Genomic DNA, 14,839 nt, shown 5'->3' on the forward strand with positions numbered 1-14,839 from the left:
TGGGGCAAGAGGGGATGCCCAGCCCTGGGGGCCCTGGCATTCAGAGCTGAGCAGACAGACCGTCGGAGAATGACAGCGTAAGCACAAGCTACAGGATGATGGCCATGCCCTCAAGATGCAGGCTGCAGCAAGGACGACGCCCTCCCTGGGGGCTGGTCTGTTTCTGGTAGTGAACCCAAGGCCTGGCACTGAGGCAGCCCTTGGGAGTGTGGTAGACGGACACAGGCTAGCCTTCCCATCCAATCTGATGATCGTGCTGTCATCTGATGTTCCTGGCCTAACACCTAGGCAGTAGGTGGAGGCAGGGGATACAGGTCACACAGGCTACCTCCATGGGCAGCAGCCTCCCTGGGAATGGAGGAAACAGCCCTCTGGGGGCTCCTCCTGGGCCCTTCCAGGGGCCACCCAGTGAGATCCTAGGTGGGGCAAGGGTGCCCTGGATGAGAGTCCCTTTGCTGAGGCCCTCCCATCTGCATGAGTCCTTGGGGTGCTAAACTACAGCAGAGCCCTCAAACTGCAAAGCTGAGGGTCAGTTCTGAGCAAGGGTACAGGGGAAGGCACAGTGCCCCTGGAAGGCTGCTGGGGGCCATGGCCTCCTGTCACCTCTACCTGGCTTCTCCAAAACCCTGGGGGCCCTGCCCTTCTGTGGTGCCCACAGAAAGGTGTGTTGGAGGGAAGGAGGCGGGAGATGAGGTGGGTTCACTCCCCCCACCCAGAAGGACCAGAGGACTAAAACAAACCAGCTTTAATACCAATATAATTCTCTCTTAAATACCGTGTTTCCCAGGACAAATGAAGGGGCAGGCTGTTGGCAGAAAGAGTAGAAAGGAAATGTGGAACAAAATGGAATGGATGGCCCAGGCCCAGGGTCCCTGCCTTGGGCACTAGGGACTGGGCTGCCTCGGAGATGGGGGAGTGACAGCAGCTCCCCCTGGTCCAGTTATTGCAGAGGCGTGGGGGCTCCCCTCCCTCCCCAGGCCTGAAACATTTCTCAGGATTACTCCTGACCTTCAGCCCCAGCAGGGCCAGGGCCTGGGCTCCTCTGGTCTGGGATGGGCCCCTTTGCCCAAAAGGGCCTACAGCTAAGGCATGGGGTGGGGTGGGGAGCCCCTGGACAGGCCCGCCGCTCTTAGTAGGTGCTCTGGTGGCCCGTGAGGATGTAGAGGTTGCTGTGCGCCTCTGGGTTGTCAGTGGGAATGCTCTCCAGGATGATGTCTCTGGAGGAGAGAGGAGTAGGGGGCAGGGCGGGAGACACTTGGCACATCAGCCCCTTCTCTGGCCTCAGGGGCATCTGAAGGGGAGGCTGGGGTGCCACCGCCTACCTGTGGGCCCCAAGCACTCGGAAGATCCTTGTTTCATCTGTGATCTCCTGGGTCACCTGGGAAGACAGGTGGGAAGCACTGAGGCCACTCTAGTAGGTCCTTTCCAAAGAGGTAGGGACCACAAGGCAGGGGACAGCCAGGTCTCTGGGCCCCTCACCTCGTTGGTATCCAGGCTGCGGCCTTGCATCCCATGGCTCCAGAAGGCCAGCACGCTGTCCTGCAGGCACACTACGGGGGCCAGGCCACCATCAGCCCTGCACCCATCCTGGCGCCCCCTCAGCCACACCTGAGCCTGGGTCTGGGCCACAGGGGTCCTCACTGACCTCAGGTGACCAGGATAGCTCAGGAGAGGGGCTGGGGGATCTGCCTCCTCATCCTACCACCAGCCCCAGGCCCCTGAGCCACAACGTGCTCCAGGCCAGAGAAAGGCCTGCACCCCACCTCTGGCTCACTCACCCACAGTCTCGATGGGGAAATCAAAGGTCAGCTCAGGTGCCAGTGTGGCCGTGGGCTCGCCCTGCATGTTGACAATCCTCACACAGCCTGCACAGGGAGGGAACTGGTGGGTGGGGACGGGGAGGCTCCCTTCTGGGAAGGCAGACCCACGTGGTCCCCTCACCCCCATACTCCCCTGCCCTAAGCCCTGCCCCAGGGCACTCACGTTCAAAGCTGACTAGGATTGTGTCCCTGTCCACCTGGATCACCTGCTGGGCCGAGCCTGGAATCCCCTCTGCAGGCAGAGAAGAGAGACATGGCCTGGCTGAGCCACCAGTCCCCCAACCCCAAGAGGATATGGGGCCAGGCTACAGACAGCCCTTGGCCATGAGGGCACGTCAGCCTCACAACAGCCCTGTGGGGCTGGGAAACCTCATCTCCCTCCAGGGCTGGGAACTGAGGCTCTGAGAAGATGAGTGACCCGTCCTGGGGCTCATGGGGAGTGGGGGAGGAGTCAAGGGGAACCACGGGAGGGCTCCAGATTTAAGGGGACCAGGCCTCGTGACCCAGTCACTGTGTGACCTGGTACAAATCACTTTACCTCTTGGAGCCTCTGTTTCCTCATAACACAGACAAGATTGCACTGCCTTGAGAGGCTATCATGAAGATCAGGAATAAAATCCTGGGCTGGGCGCAGTGGCTCATGCCTGTAATCCCAGCACTATGGGAGGCCAAAGCGGGCGGATCACCTGAGATCAGGCGTTCGAGACCAGCCTGGCCAACATGGCGAAACCCCATTTCTACTAATAATACAAAAAGTAGCCGGATATGGTGGCACATGCTTGTAATCCCAGCTAGTTGGGAGGCTGAGGCAAGAGAATCGCTTGAACCCAGGAGGCGGAGGTTGCAGTGAGCCGAGATCATGCCATTGCACTCCAGCCTGGGCGACAGAGCAAGACTCTTGTCTCAAAAAATAAAAAAATAAATAAAGAATCAAATCCTGTGTGTGAGACCCCTGGCTCAGGGCCTGGCACCAGGTGCCTTAACCACGTGCGCCCTCCCTTCTCCCTTACCCATCGCTGCTCTTTTTCACCCCAAGCTGCCACAACACCTGGAGTCCTGCTTCCTGGCTCAGAATGGGGGCCTCTAGGCCCTGCCTTGCCAGATCTGCCTCTTCCCTGCGGCCTGGAGCAATGTTGACCAGTTTTGTTTTTGTTTTTGTTTTTTGTTTTGAGATAGGGTCTCACTCTGTCACCCAGGCTGGAGTGCAGTGGCGCGAACATGGCTCACAACTGCCTCTGTCTCCCAGGCTCAAGTGATCCTCCCACTCAGCCCAAGTAGCTGGGATTACACACGTGCACCAACATGCCCAGCTAATTTTTTGTAGAGTCAGCGTCTCGCCATGTTGTCCAGGCTGGTCTCAAACTCATGAGCTCAAGCCCCTCTCTCTCCTTGGCCTCCCAAAATGCTGGGATTATAGGCGTGAGCCACCGTGCCTGGCCTGGCCAGGATTTTCTTAGATGCCAAGCCCTTTGGTCTAATGAACCCTTTTATGGAAGCCCAGATGAAGCTCATTGAAGGGAGGCTGTGGGCCCCAGACCCCACATGGCAGCCCTCAAGGTCTCTGTGGAGCCACCGGCTGTGGGGAGCCTAGTTTGAGAGCCTCGGCCCTCCCTGCCTCCCTCCCTCGGTCTCTCATGCACACACACCCATCCCCAGCAGCCTGGCCCTTCTGCTCACCAGGTGGGATGAGGATATCGGGTGTCAGGCCAGCCTCCAGGGGCAGGACATGGAACAGGACGCGGCAGCCGGGCCCCTCAGGCCCCTCGGCCCCCACACACACCTGCGGCAGCTCCTTCCCATCCAGCACCAGCGGCTCCAGCATCCCAGCTGGGCTGGGCAGAGGGCTGGAGAAGTTCTAGGGGGCAGCAGGGATGCTCAGGTCTCCATTTCTCCCCCCAGAGCTCTGAGGGTGCCCTGGGCCTCCCCCCACCGCCCCTCACCTTCAGCAGCAGGAACTTCTGCAGCGGCTCATACCACTGCAGCAGGAGCAGGCTGGTGGGCAGGGCGGCCAGCAGGAAGGTGGCACCCGTGTAGGGGTTCCGCACTGGCAGGGGAGCAGGCAGTGGGCACCGGGCTGGGCCTGTGCTGCCCCCCACCAGGCCCCTCACCACCCCACCCAGCTCATTTCTTACCCACACGACACTGCAAGCAGCCTTTGGTGTCAGGAATCTTGGTGGACAGAGCAAAGCGCCTGTAGGGGTGACAACCAGGGCCTGTGTCCAGGATGCCATCCATGGGCAAGGCCCCTGCAGAGCCCTATGAGGTGGGCACTATCAGCTTCCCTCTTTACAAGTAAGGGACTGAGACTCAGAGACACAAAGTAACCCGCCCCAAGAACAGCTGGGAAAGGTGGAGGATCTGAAGCCAGTCTCCCAGCCCTGTAGCCAAGAGGGAGTGTTTCCATCCAGGCCAGAGATTTGGGTCTCAGGATTGCTTCTAGCTCTGTGTGACTCCGGGCAAGCCACTTAATCTCTCCATGCCTCAGTTTCGTCATCTGTAGATTGGGGATAATGGCAGATCCAACCCCAGAGGGTCACAGTGAAGGCTTCATGAGTTAATACAGGGGAGGTGCTCTCAGCAGTGCTGGGAATCATGTGTGCTCACAGAGGGCCAGCTCCTGTCATCCCATATTAGGACTTTCCACCTATTTTGAGTCACTGAAGGTCCTTGTCAGGTAAAGGCAGGGTATAAAGAAAGAAATGATGCCAGACGCAGTGGCTCGTGCCTGTAATCCCAGCACTTTGGGAGGCCAAGGTAGGCAGATCACCTGAGGTCGGGAGTTCGAGACCAGCCTGACCAACATGGAGAAGCCCTGTCTCTAATAAAAATACAAAATTAGCCAGGCGTGGTGGTGCGTGCCTGTAATCCCAGCTACTTGGGAGGCTGAGGCAGGAGAATTGCTTGAACCCAGGAGGTGGAGGTTGCAGTGAGTCGAGATTGTGCCATTGGACTCCAGCCCGGGCAACGAGAGCGAAACTCCATCTCAAAAAAAAAAAAAAAAAAAAGAAATGAAGGAAGAAATGAGAGCATGGAGGGGCCGGGGAGGATGCAGGCTCCAGCCCCACCAGGTTGCACAGAGTGTGCACGGCCCATTTCACAGATGGGAAAACAGGCCCTGGGCAGTGAATGAACTTCAAAAGGCAAACGGCCTGCCCTCTGCTTCTCCAGCTGAGGCAACAGCCCTGTGGGGCCAGGGGGTGGCTTGCCTTGCTGTCAGGGAAGAAGTAGTGAGGGACAATCATCAGAGGGGCCCTTGCCTTGGCCATTGGGTGTCCCCTAACCCTCCAGGGGACCCTCTGAGCCTGTTTCTTCCTCTGGGGAATGGGGCTTCCTGTCAGCAGCCCTGCCACCTCCACACAGCGGCCCATGTCCTGTTTGTACCTTCTGCCAGGACATGGAGGAAGCCAATGTCTGTCTCTCACTGTCCCTGGTCCTCGTCCCTCCCTCTCCCCACATTCCTCCCACTCTCCTCCCCACCTGGTCTTTGGATGGGACAAAGGCATATATTTTGTATTTGTTTTTTCTCCAAATAACTCCAGTTCTCTGTTCTTTGCATTCAAAGTGCTCACTGTGCCTCTGCCATTTCCCGAACACAAGCTCAAAGCTGCCTGTGACCTGTTGGGGCTCTGATGGGCCTGTTTCCTGTAGGTCCTGCGCCAAAGCAGACTCACTTGGGGACTAAGCTCAGGAAGCCCCAAGGCCACAGGGCACCAGATGTGGTCCTGGAGTGAGCACGTTGCAGGAAAGGCCCTCCCGAGCTCCCCAGCTGTTGCAGCCACTGGCCTGGCCTCCCCTACCCTCTGTACTCAGTCCACTGCTTCCCACACCACCCACCTGCTCATGACAATGTCGGGGCCCATAGCCCAGGGCCCCTCCCTACAGAGCCCAGCCCCACCCAACCATGGACTGACGCAGGTCCCACTTGCACATCTAATAAGCATCTTCATGCAACAAAATTGAATTCAGCTCCCCCTGAAACTGCTCCACCTTCAGCTGAGGACAGCGCCATCCTTCCTGATACCCAGGCCAAAAACCTTGGAGCCATCCTTGACTCCTCTTTCTCTTTCATCAGGAAATCCTACTGGCTCAACTTTCAAAAGAGAATCAGAATCTGACTGTTTTTCTCTTCTGTTTTTCTTTTTTTTGAGATGGAGTCTTGCTCTGTTGCCCAGGCTGGAGCACAATGGTGCGATCTCGGCTCACTGCAACCTCCGCCTCCCAGGTTCAAGCGATTCTCCTGCCTCAGCCTCCCGAGTAGCTGGGATTACACGTGCCCGCCACCATGCCCAGCTAATTTTTGTATTTTTAGTAGGGACGGGGTTTCACCATGTTGACCAGGCTGGTCTCGAACTCCTGACTCAGTTGATCCACCTGCCAAAGCCTCCCAAAGTGCTGGGATTACAGGCGTGAGCCACTGTGCCTGGCCCCCAGGCAAACTCTTACAGCTCCCCAGCTCACCAGGCTGCTCTGCCCCAACACATGCTAACGCATACTTGCTCTTCCCCCTGCCTGGAGTGCCATTCCCTACCTCATCTGCCTAGAAACGTGACACACTTTCGAACCTCCCAAGCTTGCCGGGTCTCTGAGGCCTCTCCACCCCTCCCAGCTCTCCCTCTAACCGGACCTCAGTACCGGGTGCTAATCGTCCACACTTCCCTTTTTCTTTTTCTTTGAGACAAGGTCTTGCTCTGCTGCCCAGGCTTCAGTGCAGTGGTACGATCATGATCACAGTTCACTTCAACCTCAACCTCCTGGGCTCAAGCAATCCTCCCGCCTCAGTCTCCTGAGTGGCTGGGACCACCAACACACAATGCCATGCCTACACTACCATGCTCAGCTAATTTTTTGATTTTTTTTTTTTTTTTTTGAGACGGAGTCTCACTCTGTCGCCCTGGCTGGAGTGCAGTGGCGCTATCTCGGCTCACCGCAAGCTCCGCCTCCCAGGTTCACGCAATTCTCCTGCCTCAGCCTCCCGAGTAGCTGGGACTACAGGCGCCTGCCACCGCGCCCGGCTCATTTTTTGTATTTTTAGTAGATATGGGGTTTCACCGTGTTAGCCAGGATGGTCTGGATCTCCTGACTTCGTGATCCGCCCACCTCGGCCTCCCAAAGTGCTAGGATTATAGGCGTGAGCCACCGCGCCCGGCCCCATTTTTTGATTTTTTGGGTTTTTTTTTTTCTTTCTTTTTTGAGACAGAGTCTCGCTGTCGGCCAGGCTGGAGTGCAGTGGTGTGATCTCGGCTCACTGCAACCTCCACCTCTCAGGTTCAAGCGATTCTCCTGTCTCAGCCTCCCGAGTAGCAGGGACTACAGGCATGTGCCACCACACCTGGCTAATTTTTTTTTGTATTTTTAGTAGAGACGGGGTTTCACCATGTTAGCCAGGATAGTCTCCATCTCCTGACCTCGTGATCCACCCGCCTTGGCCTCCCAAAGTGCTGGGATTACAGGCGTGAGCCACCCTGCCCAGCCTTTTTTTTTTTTTTTTTTTTTTGAGACGGAGTCTCGCTCTGTCGCCCAGGCTGGAGTGCAGTGGCGCAATCTCGGCTCACTGCAAGCTCCGCCTCCCGGGTTCACGCCATTCTCCTGCCTCAGCCTCTCCGAGTAGCTGGGACTACAGGCGCCCGCCACTACGCCCGGCTAATTTTTTTGTATTTTTAATAGAGACGGGGTTTCACCGTGGTCTCAATCTCCTGACCTCGTGATCCGCCCACCTCGGCTTCCCAAAGTGCTGGGATTACAAGCGTGAGCCGCCGCGTCCGGCCACCCCCAGCTTTTTTGATTTTTTGTAGAGACAAGGTCTCCCTGTGTTTTCAGGCTGATCTCAAACACATGGCCTCAAACAATCCTTCTGCCTCGGATTGCAGGATTGGGATTACAGGGATGAGCCACCACACCCAGCCCCACTGTTTCTTGAAAGCAAGGACTCACGGGAATCCCTGAAAGCAAGGACTCACCCATCTCCCCCATTTCTTTTAAGCGAGGACTCATGGGATTCTCCATGTCCCCAAGCCCAGCATAGTGGCCAACATAGCATAAGTGCTCAGTAAATGTTTGCTTAACTGTCAAGCCCCACATCCGGACAACCACAGCTCCTACAACTCGGAAAGCACTTTCACATCCACTATCTCCTTCTTGCCTCCCAACAAGCCAGCGGGAGGGGGTGGGAAGGCCATCAATTGTATTGACAGAGGAGGAAACGGGCGCTCAGAGAGGCAAAGTAACATGCCTAAGATTGCTGCAATCCCAGGAACTGGCAAGGCCATGTTCCAGCCCCTCCCTGCCCCTCTGCCTCCCGCTCCCTGCCCCTCTGCCTCCCCCTCCCTGCCCCTCTGCCTCCCGCTCCCTGCAAGCCCAAGATCCCTGACCTGGGGATGATGCGCTGGGTGAGGCGGTTGGTGGGGATGGAGAGGGGAACCTGTTGCTGTAGCCTCCGCTGCTCAAACAGGCCTGGGAGGTCATGGGCCCAGATGTGCGTGGATTTCCCTGCAGAGACGGGGAGAGGCCGGGCCTGGGGCGTTGGTGGGCAGGATGCTGAGGCGCTGGAGCCCCTGCGGGCCCTGCCTCCCTGCCCGTCCCACCTTGTACCTGAGAGTGACAGCAGCACGTTGTTCACGCAGTAGAGCCAGGAGCAGCGATGTGAAATCAGCTGGAGGCCACAGAGGGACAGGTGGTCAGCACCCCAGGCCCCCAAAGGCTTCTGCCCCCCACAGCCAGCCGGGCCTCACCTTCTCCAGTGTATCCTCATGTAGTTCATGCAGGTTGAGTGTGTAGATGCCTTCCTCGGCCCCTACCACCAGAAACTGGTCTGCCAGTTTGGGCATGGGGTCAGAGGTCAGACATGGCCCCTGGCCCAAGCTGAGGGATTCCTTGGGCTCCCACTTCCTCCCTGCCCCCACCTACCCCGAGTAACAGGGTGAATCCAGGTGACAGCAGCGTGGATCCGCAGGGGGCAGCCATTGAAGACCTTGGAGAAGCAGGCGCCCATCTGCGGAGGAGGCAAGAGGCTGGCGAGGGAGTGCAGGGGTGGTGGGTGGCAGGGCTGTGGGACTGCAGGGCTTGGGGCAAACACTTACATGCACCTTGGGAGTTGGGGGGAGCCCGTGGCAGGATGACCTCTGGGAGGGAGGGAAGGAGTCAGGGCTGATATGACAACTGTAGCCGCTCGTCTCCCCACGCCCCTGTAGCACCCTCTCACCTCAGGATCCTCCCGCTGCTTCATGGTGGCCCAGGCCGTGGGCAGCAATGGGGGGCTGTTGTGGCCTGAAGGAGGTGGGGGCAGGGTTCCTGCAGGCACAGGCGTGCTGTAATTTCCTGCTGCAGCCCCCACCCTGGGGCTGCCTCCTGGCCTCCCAAGCCTGAGACTCACCTGGGGGACTGGACAGAGGCTCCTCTGCTGGAGGCTCAGTGGGGAGTGGCCCTAGGAACGGGACCCGCTTGATGGTTCCCATGGTATCGTCTGGGGAGTCCAGCTCCTGGTAGGAGGGGCAGGGCCCAGCCCGGCTGTTACCAGGTTGCCCTGTAACCGCATCCCACTCCAATTGTACCCTCTGCAGTGGCCTGGATCCCAGCTCCAGCCTCCCTCTGTGTGGCACCTGGAATTCTGAGGCTGACCGAATGGTCAGACTCCTGTGGGAGGGAGATGAGGCGTGAGGCATGAGGTGTGACTGGCACCAAGGCCGCCCGCCCCTTGCCCCTCCCTCCTCCCCAAGGCCCACACCCCTCACCTTTCCTCCAGGGCCTCCTGGACCGACTGCAGCAGGCTCCTGGGCAGTGGGGAAAAGGGGTCAGAGGTCATTCTTTCTTTTTTTTTTTTTTTTTTTTTTTTAAGACAGTTTCACTCTTGTCACCCAGGCTGGAGTGCAATGGCAAGATCTCGGCTCACTGCAACCTCTGCCTCCCAGATTCTCCTGCCTCAGCCTCCCGAGTAGCTGGGATTACAGGCGTGGGCCACCATGCCCAGCTAACTTTTGTTTGTTTATTTATTTATTTGAGATGGAGTCTCACTCTGTTGCCTAGGCTGGAGTGCAGTGGCACAGTCTCAGCTCACTACAACCTCTGCCTCCCAGGTTTAAGCGATTCTCCTGCCTTAGCCTACTGAGTAGCTGGGATTACAGGCACCTGCCACTACACCGGCTAATTTTTTGTATTTTTACTAGAGACGGGCTTTCACCATGTTGGCCAGGCTGGTCTCAAACTCCTGACCTTGGGATCCGCCCACCTCGGCCTCCCAAAGTGCTGGGATTATAGGCATAAGCCACCGTAGACAGCCTAATTTTTGTATTTTAAGTAGAGATGGGGTTTCACCATGTTGGCAAAGCTGGTCTTGAACTCCTGACCTCAGGTGATCCACCCACGTCAGCCTCCTAAAGTGCTGGGATTACAGGCATGAGCCACCGTGCCTGGTCAGAGGTCAGCCTTTCTGCCGCCCCTGCCACCCCCTGCAGCTTCCCCATCCCTCACTTACCCACTCAGCTCTTCCTTTCCCAGTAGTGTCCACTCTTCCTCCCACTGGGGGAAACCAAGGTAGAGACCGGGGAAGAAGCAGAGACAGGTGCAACATGAGAGGGCGGTCAAGAGATTCAGGAGAGGAAAGACAGACAGACAGACAGACGGGAAAGGTGAGATGGAAACACACGGGAGATGAGAGAGACAGACAATGGGAGGCAGAGCTGAAGACTGTGAAAGAAAGGGCAACAGACAGCAAGGGAGGAAGAGACAGGCTGGGGGGTGAGGAGAGACCAGTGACAGAGCCAGTGAGGGCAGAGACAGCGAGTCAGACCACTGGGGACACACAGGTGGGAAAACGAGGCTGAGCAGGGTAGGGTGGGGCTTGGGCATATGACAGCCTCCTTTTGGGAAAGGCACCGTCTCTGTGCTACCTTCCAGCCACCCACCTAAAAGAACTTGGCCCAGGAAGGAGCCCCTAACCCTCCAGATCCCTGGGTAGGACAGGCTTGCTTGGACAGTCCAAGGCCCAAGGCCCGAGGCCACCCAGCTTCAAATCTCCCTTGATTTGAGCTGCTCGGCCTCCATCCGACCTCCCTGCCCCACCTCTGGGCACCACCTTCCCCTCAAGACCTGCCCGCTCACCGGCTCATTCAGTGGGTCAGTTTCCTTCCTGCGTGGGGCGCCAAATTTCACCTGGTGAACTGCGGGGCCCAGAGTACAGGGGTGAAGGAGGTGGAGTCTCAGGATGGACCCCTACTCACACCAAATCCATGTGCACACAGGCCCCCAAAATCTGCACACACACAGCCCCTGCTGCAGACTCACACTGGATCTCCGAGGGGGTCCTCTCGGCCGGGCCGTGCTGCCCCCGGGAGTGAATGGTGTCTGGAAACATGTCATAGGTCTAAGGAAAAACAGAAACAGTGTGGACACACCTGGCACGCGGCTCATGCGGGGGCTGCTCTAGGAGCTTCACACGCACCAGCGCGTTTTGCTTTCATGACAGCCCTCTGGGACTACTGTAAAATAAAATGGAACCCCACTTCACAGATGAGAGAACCCACACAGAGCGGTGCCAAAGATCACACAGAAAGTAAGAAAATGGCACAGTCGTGGTCATGGTCAGCTTGGACTCAAGGGCAGGGACCTATCAAGGGGGTGGTACAGGAAACAAAACTCAGCATGGCAGAGACTCCTAATGGGAGGGCTCAGCTGAGGCCAGCTCCCCGAGCTGGAATGGTGCCAGTTAAAGGACCTCCACCAACATCACCCTTGGGCTCTTCCTAAGCAGACCAGCCCAAGACTCACTTTCCAGCCCCCCTCACCTACCTCCAGCTCACAGTCCTCAGGGGAGGGGGTCCCCAGATGAGGGTCACTGGCTTTGTCCAGCAGCTGTGTGAGGAGGGCCCGAGGGAGCTGCTGAGTTGTGAACGGGTGCTGGAAAGTGGGGAAGGGGGTGATCAGGTTGGCCCCTGATCCAGGGCCCTGCTTTTGAGTACTGGGCCTTTCTCCCGGCCCCCTGCCTCCCACCTGCAGGAGCTTCTCTGCTGTTGGCCTCTTCTTAGGATTCTTGGTCAGGGCCAGTTTGAGAAAGTGGTGGAAATTCTGGGTCCTAGTAGGCACAAGAGCCCCCCAGCCCCAGATCCAGGTTAGCCCTCGTGCAGAGTGTCCTGCCAGCTGCCCTACCACCCCTCCAGAGGCGTCTGCTGGGCCTGCCCAGGAAGGAGCCAGCCGAGGCCAAGGGCCACTGGCCGAGCAACGCTGCCTTGCGACACAGCGGCAACTCCACCAACCCTCTGCCCTTCTTTCCTGACGACGCTGGGTCTTCAACCCACAGAAGGACCAGGCCCCTGACTCAGATGGTCTGAAGTGGCCCAGAGAGGACAGGGCTCTTGGGGTTGCCCCCTGGGAGTTGGCAGAGGCTGTTTGCCCACTATGGGGCTGACAGAAAAGGAGGTCCTGGCAGCAGGGTGTGGCCCTTACCAGCGAGTCTTATCTCTCAGTTTGGGCGGCTGGAAGCTGCTCTTCGACATGAGCATCAGGGCCCTGTGGAGGGCGCGAGGTCAGGGGCCACGGGCCGCAGGTCAAGGGTCAGGTGAGGGGCAGGTGTTGGGCTGACCTCATGGGGTGCAGGTGGAACAGAGGGGGCTGCAGCTCGCCCAGCTCAATGGCAGTGATGCCCAGGGCCCAGACGTCACATAGCTCGTTGTAGCCACCTTTGCGCTCCACAGCAGCCACCTCAGGAGCCATCCTAGAGGTGGGGTCACAGATGGGATGGCCAGGTGCCCCCCTCTGTGGCCCCTGCTCCTTTGCCCCAGGCGCAGCCTCACCAGTAGGGAGTCCCAATGAAAGACCTCCTCTTGGCCACAGACGCTGTCAGCTCGCCTGACACCCCAAAGTCAGCTGTGGGGAGAAACAGCCACTCTCACCAGCCCTCTGACTGCCACTCACCCTCCCACGCCCAGGGCTCTGGCTCGGGCTGCACCTGGCAGGGCTCAGATGGGCAGGTGGCCCCGCTTGGTCACAGCTGCCTCAGGCCCTAGGCAAGGCCAGGTCCCTCTCCTGAGAGGAGTCAACCACCCTCTATCCCTGATGGAGTGCCTGGTCCCATGTCAACTCCGTGCAGACCCAACCTCCTCCATTTTCCAGCAGGGAGGGAGTATGGTTCCATCTTCTAAGCAGGGAAACTGAGACTCAAGTGGCAAAGTGACTCGCCCAGTGACACCCAACCCTTGAGTCCAGGGTAGCCAGGGAGGGTCCACAGAACCCTCACCCTAATCGTGCCCCCAGGGTACTGACCCAGTTTGACATCTCCCTGGAGAGTGAGGAGAAGGTTGGCTCCCTGTGGGAATGGAGGAGAGAGAATCCCATCTGGTGCCCCCAAGGGCCTCCTCCTCCCTCCCAGGAATGCCCCCAGCCAGGTGCCTACCTTGATGTCTCTATGGATCTTTCCTTGAGAATGCAGGTGGTGGAGCCCCTGGGGACAAAGAGGAGTCCCTGAGAGCAGCCACCCAGCACCGTCCCACCTCCCCTGAACCCCCTCCCAGGACTGGGGCCCCCCACTCAGGCTGCTTCTTCCTCCCCTCTCCCCAAACAGGAAGTGACTGAGCCAAGAGGGAAATGGACTGCTTCCGGCAACAGGGCTGGGGCCCCTTTTCCCCAGGACCTACAGCCCCTCGGGCCAGCCCCACCCGAGGCACTCCACCCGCCTCCCTGCTGGTCATCTGGGCTCCTAGCCCACAGCTTCTGGAGATCAGAGGTGTGGGCACCTCACAGGCCCAGCTACCTTCAGTGCCTCTCGGCAGACGTAGGCAATCTGCCGCTCCTCCAGGGGTCCAGTGGCTGAAAAGAAAAGGGAGAGGCTGGCTTGGGGCCCGGGGGTTATGCCCACCCTCCCAGGCTACCCTGTGTGGAAAAAGCAGCAGGCACTATTAAATGAAAGCGGTGTTGGCCACGTCTTCTCCCAGTTTAGTTTAGGATACTGAACCCAGAGATGGACAGTATTTCTCTCAAGGTCACACAGCCAGGCAGGAGTGGAGAGGAGCCCAAGTCCAGGGCCCAGAGTCCCCTCCAGTACCCCAGTGGGGTGGGGGTGGGGGAAGGCTGGGGCCTGCTGGGGCCTGGAGCCCTGGCCTCACCATGGTAAATCTCCTGCAGAGAGCCCCCTCCGCAGAATTCCATGCAGATCCACAAGCGGTCATTCCTAGGGGACAAAGAGCTGGGGTGGGCACAAAGCAGGTCACACAGGGGCTGCCTGGGGCCAGAAGGATAAGACAGCCTCACCTGAGGTAGCTGCCAATGTAGGCCACCACATTGGGGTGGCGGCACTCACGCAGGATGGTGATTTCCTGCTGGAGGGAGCTGATGTCGTCCCCTGGGAAGCACAAAGCATCATGGGGGTGGCGCGCTGGGGTTGCCCTGACTCAGTGCCCCCATCTGCAAAATGGGCACAGAGTGCCTCCCTCCAGGCCAGGCAGGTGCCAGGTGACAGCACTTCCTGGGGTACGCCTCTCAGGGGTCTCGGAAACGTCAACCCTCCGCCCGTACCCCGCGCCCGCGGGCGCTCTGCCCTCCCTCTGGCGCAGAGGCCCGACCTGGGCCCTCACCTGGATCTAGCTTGACTATCTTCACGGCGGCCAGTTCGGACGTGACCGTGTCGCGGGCCTGCAGGGGCGGAGGGTGAAGCGGGATGGGGGGCGGGGCCGGGGGCTAGATCCCGCCGCGGGGTGTGGGGCTGGCACCCTCCTCCCGGCTCTACCGCCCGTCCCGTCGCCCGGCGCACCTTGTAGACGTCGCCATAGGTCCCGGCCCCCACGCGCTGCAGCAACTCGAAGCGGTCCCGCGGGTCCTGCAGCGACACATCCCGCAGCAGCGCCATGGCCCGGCGCCGGGCGGGCCGGCAGGCGGGCAGGCGCGAGCTGCGGAGCCGGCGCGGGGAGGCGCGGGGCGGGGCGGGGCGGGGCGGGCGCCCGTGGCTCCGAGGCCGTGGGGGCGGGGCCGCGCAGGGGATGCCCCACCGCCCGGCCGGGAGGAGGCGCCCGCGGGACTGGCCCTCGGCGGCGCGGGGA

General features: G+C 59.3%; 1 protein-coding gene across 4 annotated transcripts; it reads right to left on the minus strand.

Annotated features, from left to right (window-relative positions):
• Nucleotides 1–694: 694 nt before the first annotated feature.
• On the minus strand, nucleotides 695–14,759 carry MAP4K2 (mitogen-activated protein kinase kinase kinase kinase 2). Of its 4 annotated transcripts, none has more exons than XM_030811124.1 (32): nucleotides 14,554–14,759; nucleotides 14,378–14,435; nucleotides 14,055–14,145; nucleotides 13,910–13,974; nucleotides 13,558–13,613; nucleotides 13,201–13,248; nucleotides 13,071–13,113; nucleotides 12,602–12,674; nucleotides 12,391–12,522; nucleotides 12,255–12,317; nucleotides 11,802–11,883; nucleotides 11,601–11,708; nucleotides 11,097–11,175; nucleotides 10,914–10,972; nucleotides 10,288–10,331; nucleotides 9,548–9,586; nucleotides 9,416–9,449; nucleotides 9,190–9,295; nucleotides 9,019–9,083; nucleotides 8,897–8,938; nucleotides 8,724–8,808; nucleotides 8,549–8,628; nucleotides 8,409–8,469; nucleotides 8,189–8,306; nucleotides 3,953–4,011; nucleotides 3,761–3,864; nucleotides 3,498–3,675; nucleotides 1,984–2,052; nucleotides 1,779–1,865; nucleotides 1,480–1,550; nucleotides 1,323–1,378; nucleotides 695–1,217 (listed from the first exon to the last, which is right to left on the minus strand). In XM_030811124.1, exons 1-32 carry the CDS (start codon nucleotides 14,647–14,649, stop codon nucleotides 1,130–1,132), a joined length of 2,439 nt encoding a protein of 812 aa, XP_030666984.1. In that variant the 5' UTR covers nucleotides 14,650–14,759; the 3' UTR covers nucleotides 695–1,129. The 4 variants fall into 4 exon arrangements, with proteins under 4 accessions (XP_030666984.1, XP_030666983.1, XP_030666985.1 ...); XM_030811123.1 differs by having other exon boundaries at nucleotides 9,019–9,107; XM_030811125.1 differs by lacking the exon at nucleotides 1,779–1,865 and having other exon boundaries at nucleotides 9,019–9,107.
• Between the last annotated feature and the right edge of the window lie 80 nt (nucleotides 14,760–14,839).

The sequence above is a fragment of the Nomascus leucogenys genome, chromosome 4 (genome assembly GCF_006542625.1).
Source record: "Nomascus leucogenys isolate Asia chromosome 4, Asia_NLE_v1, whole genome shotgun sequence".
Classification (NCBI taxonomy): Eukaryota; Metazoa; Chordata; class Mammalia; order Primates; family Hylobatidae; genus Nomascus; species Nomascus leucogenys.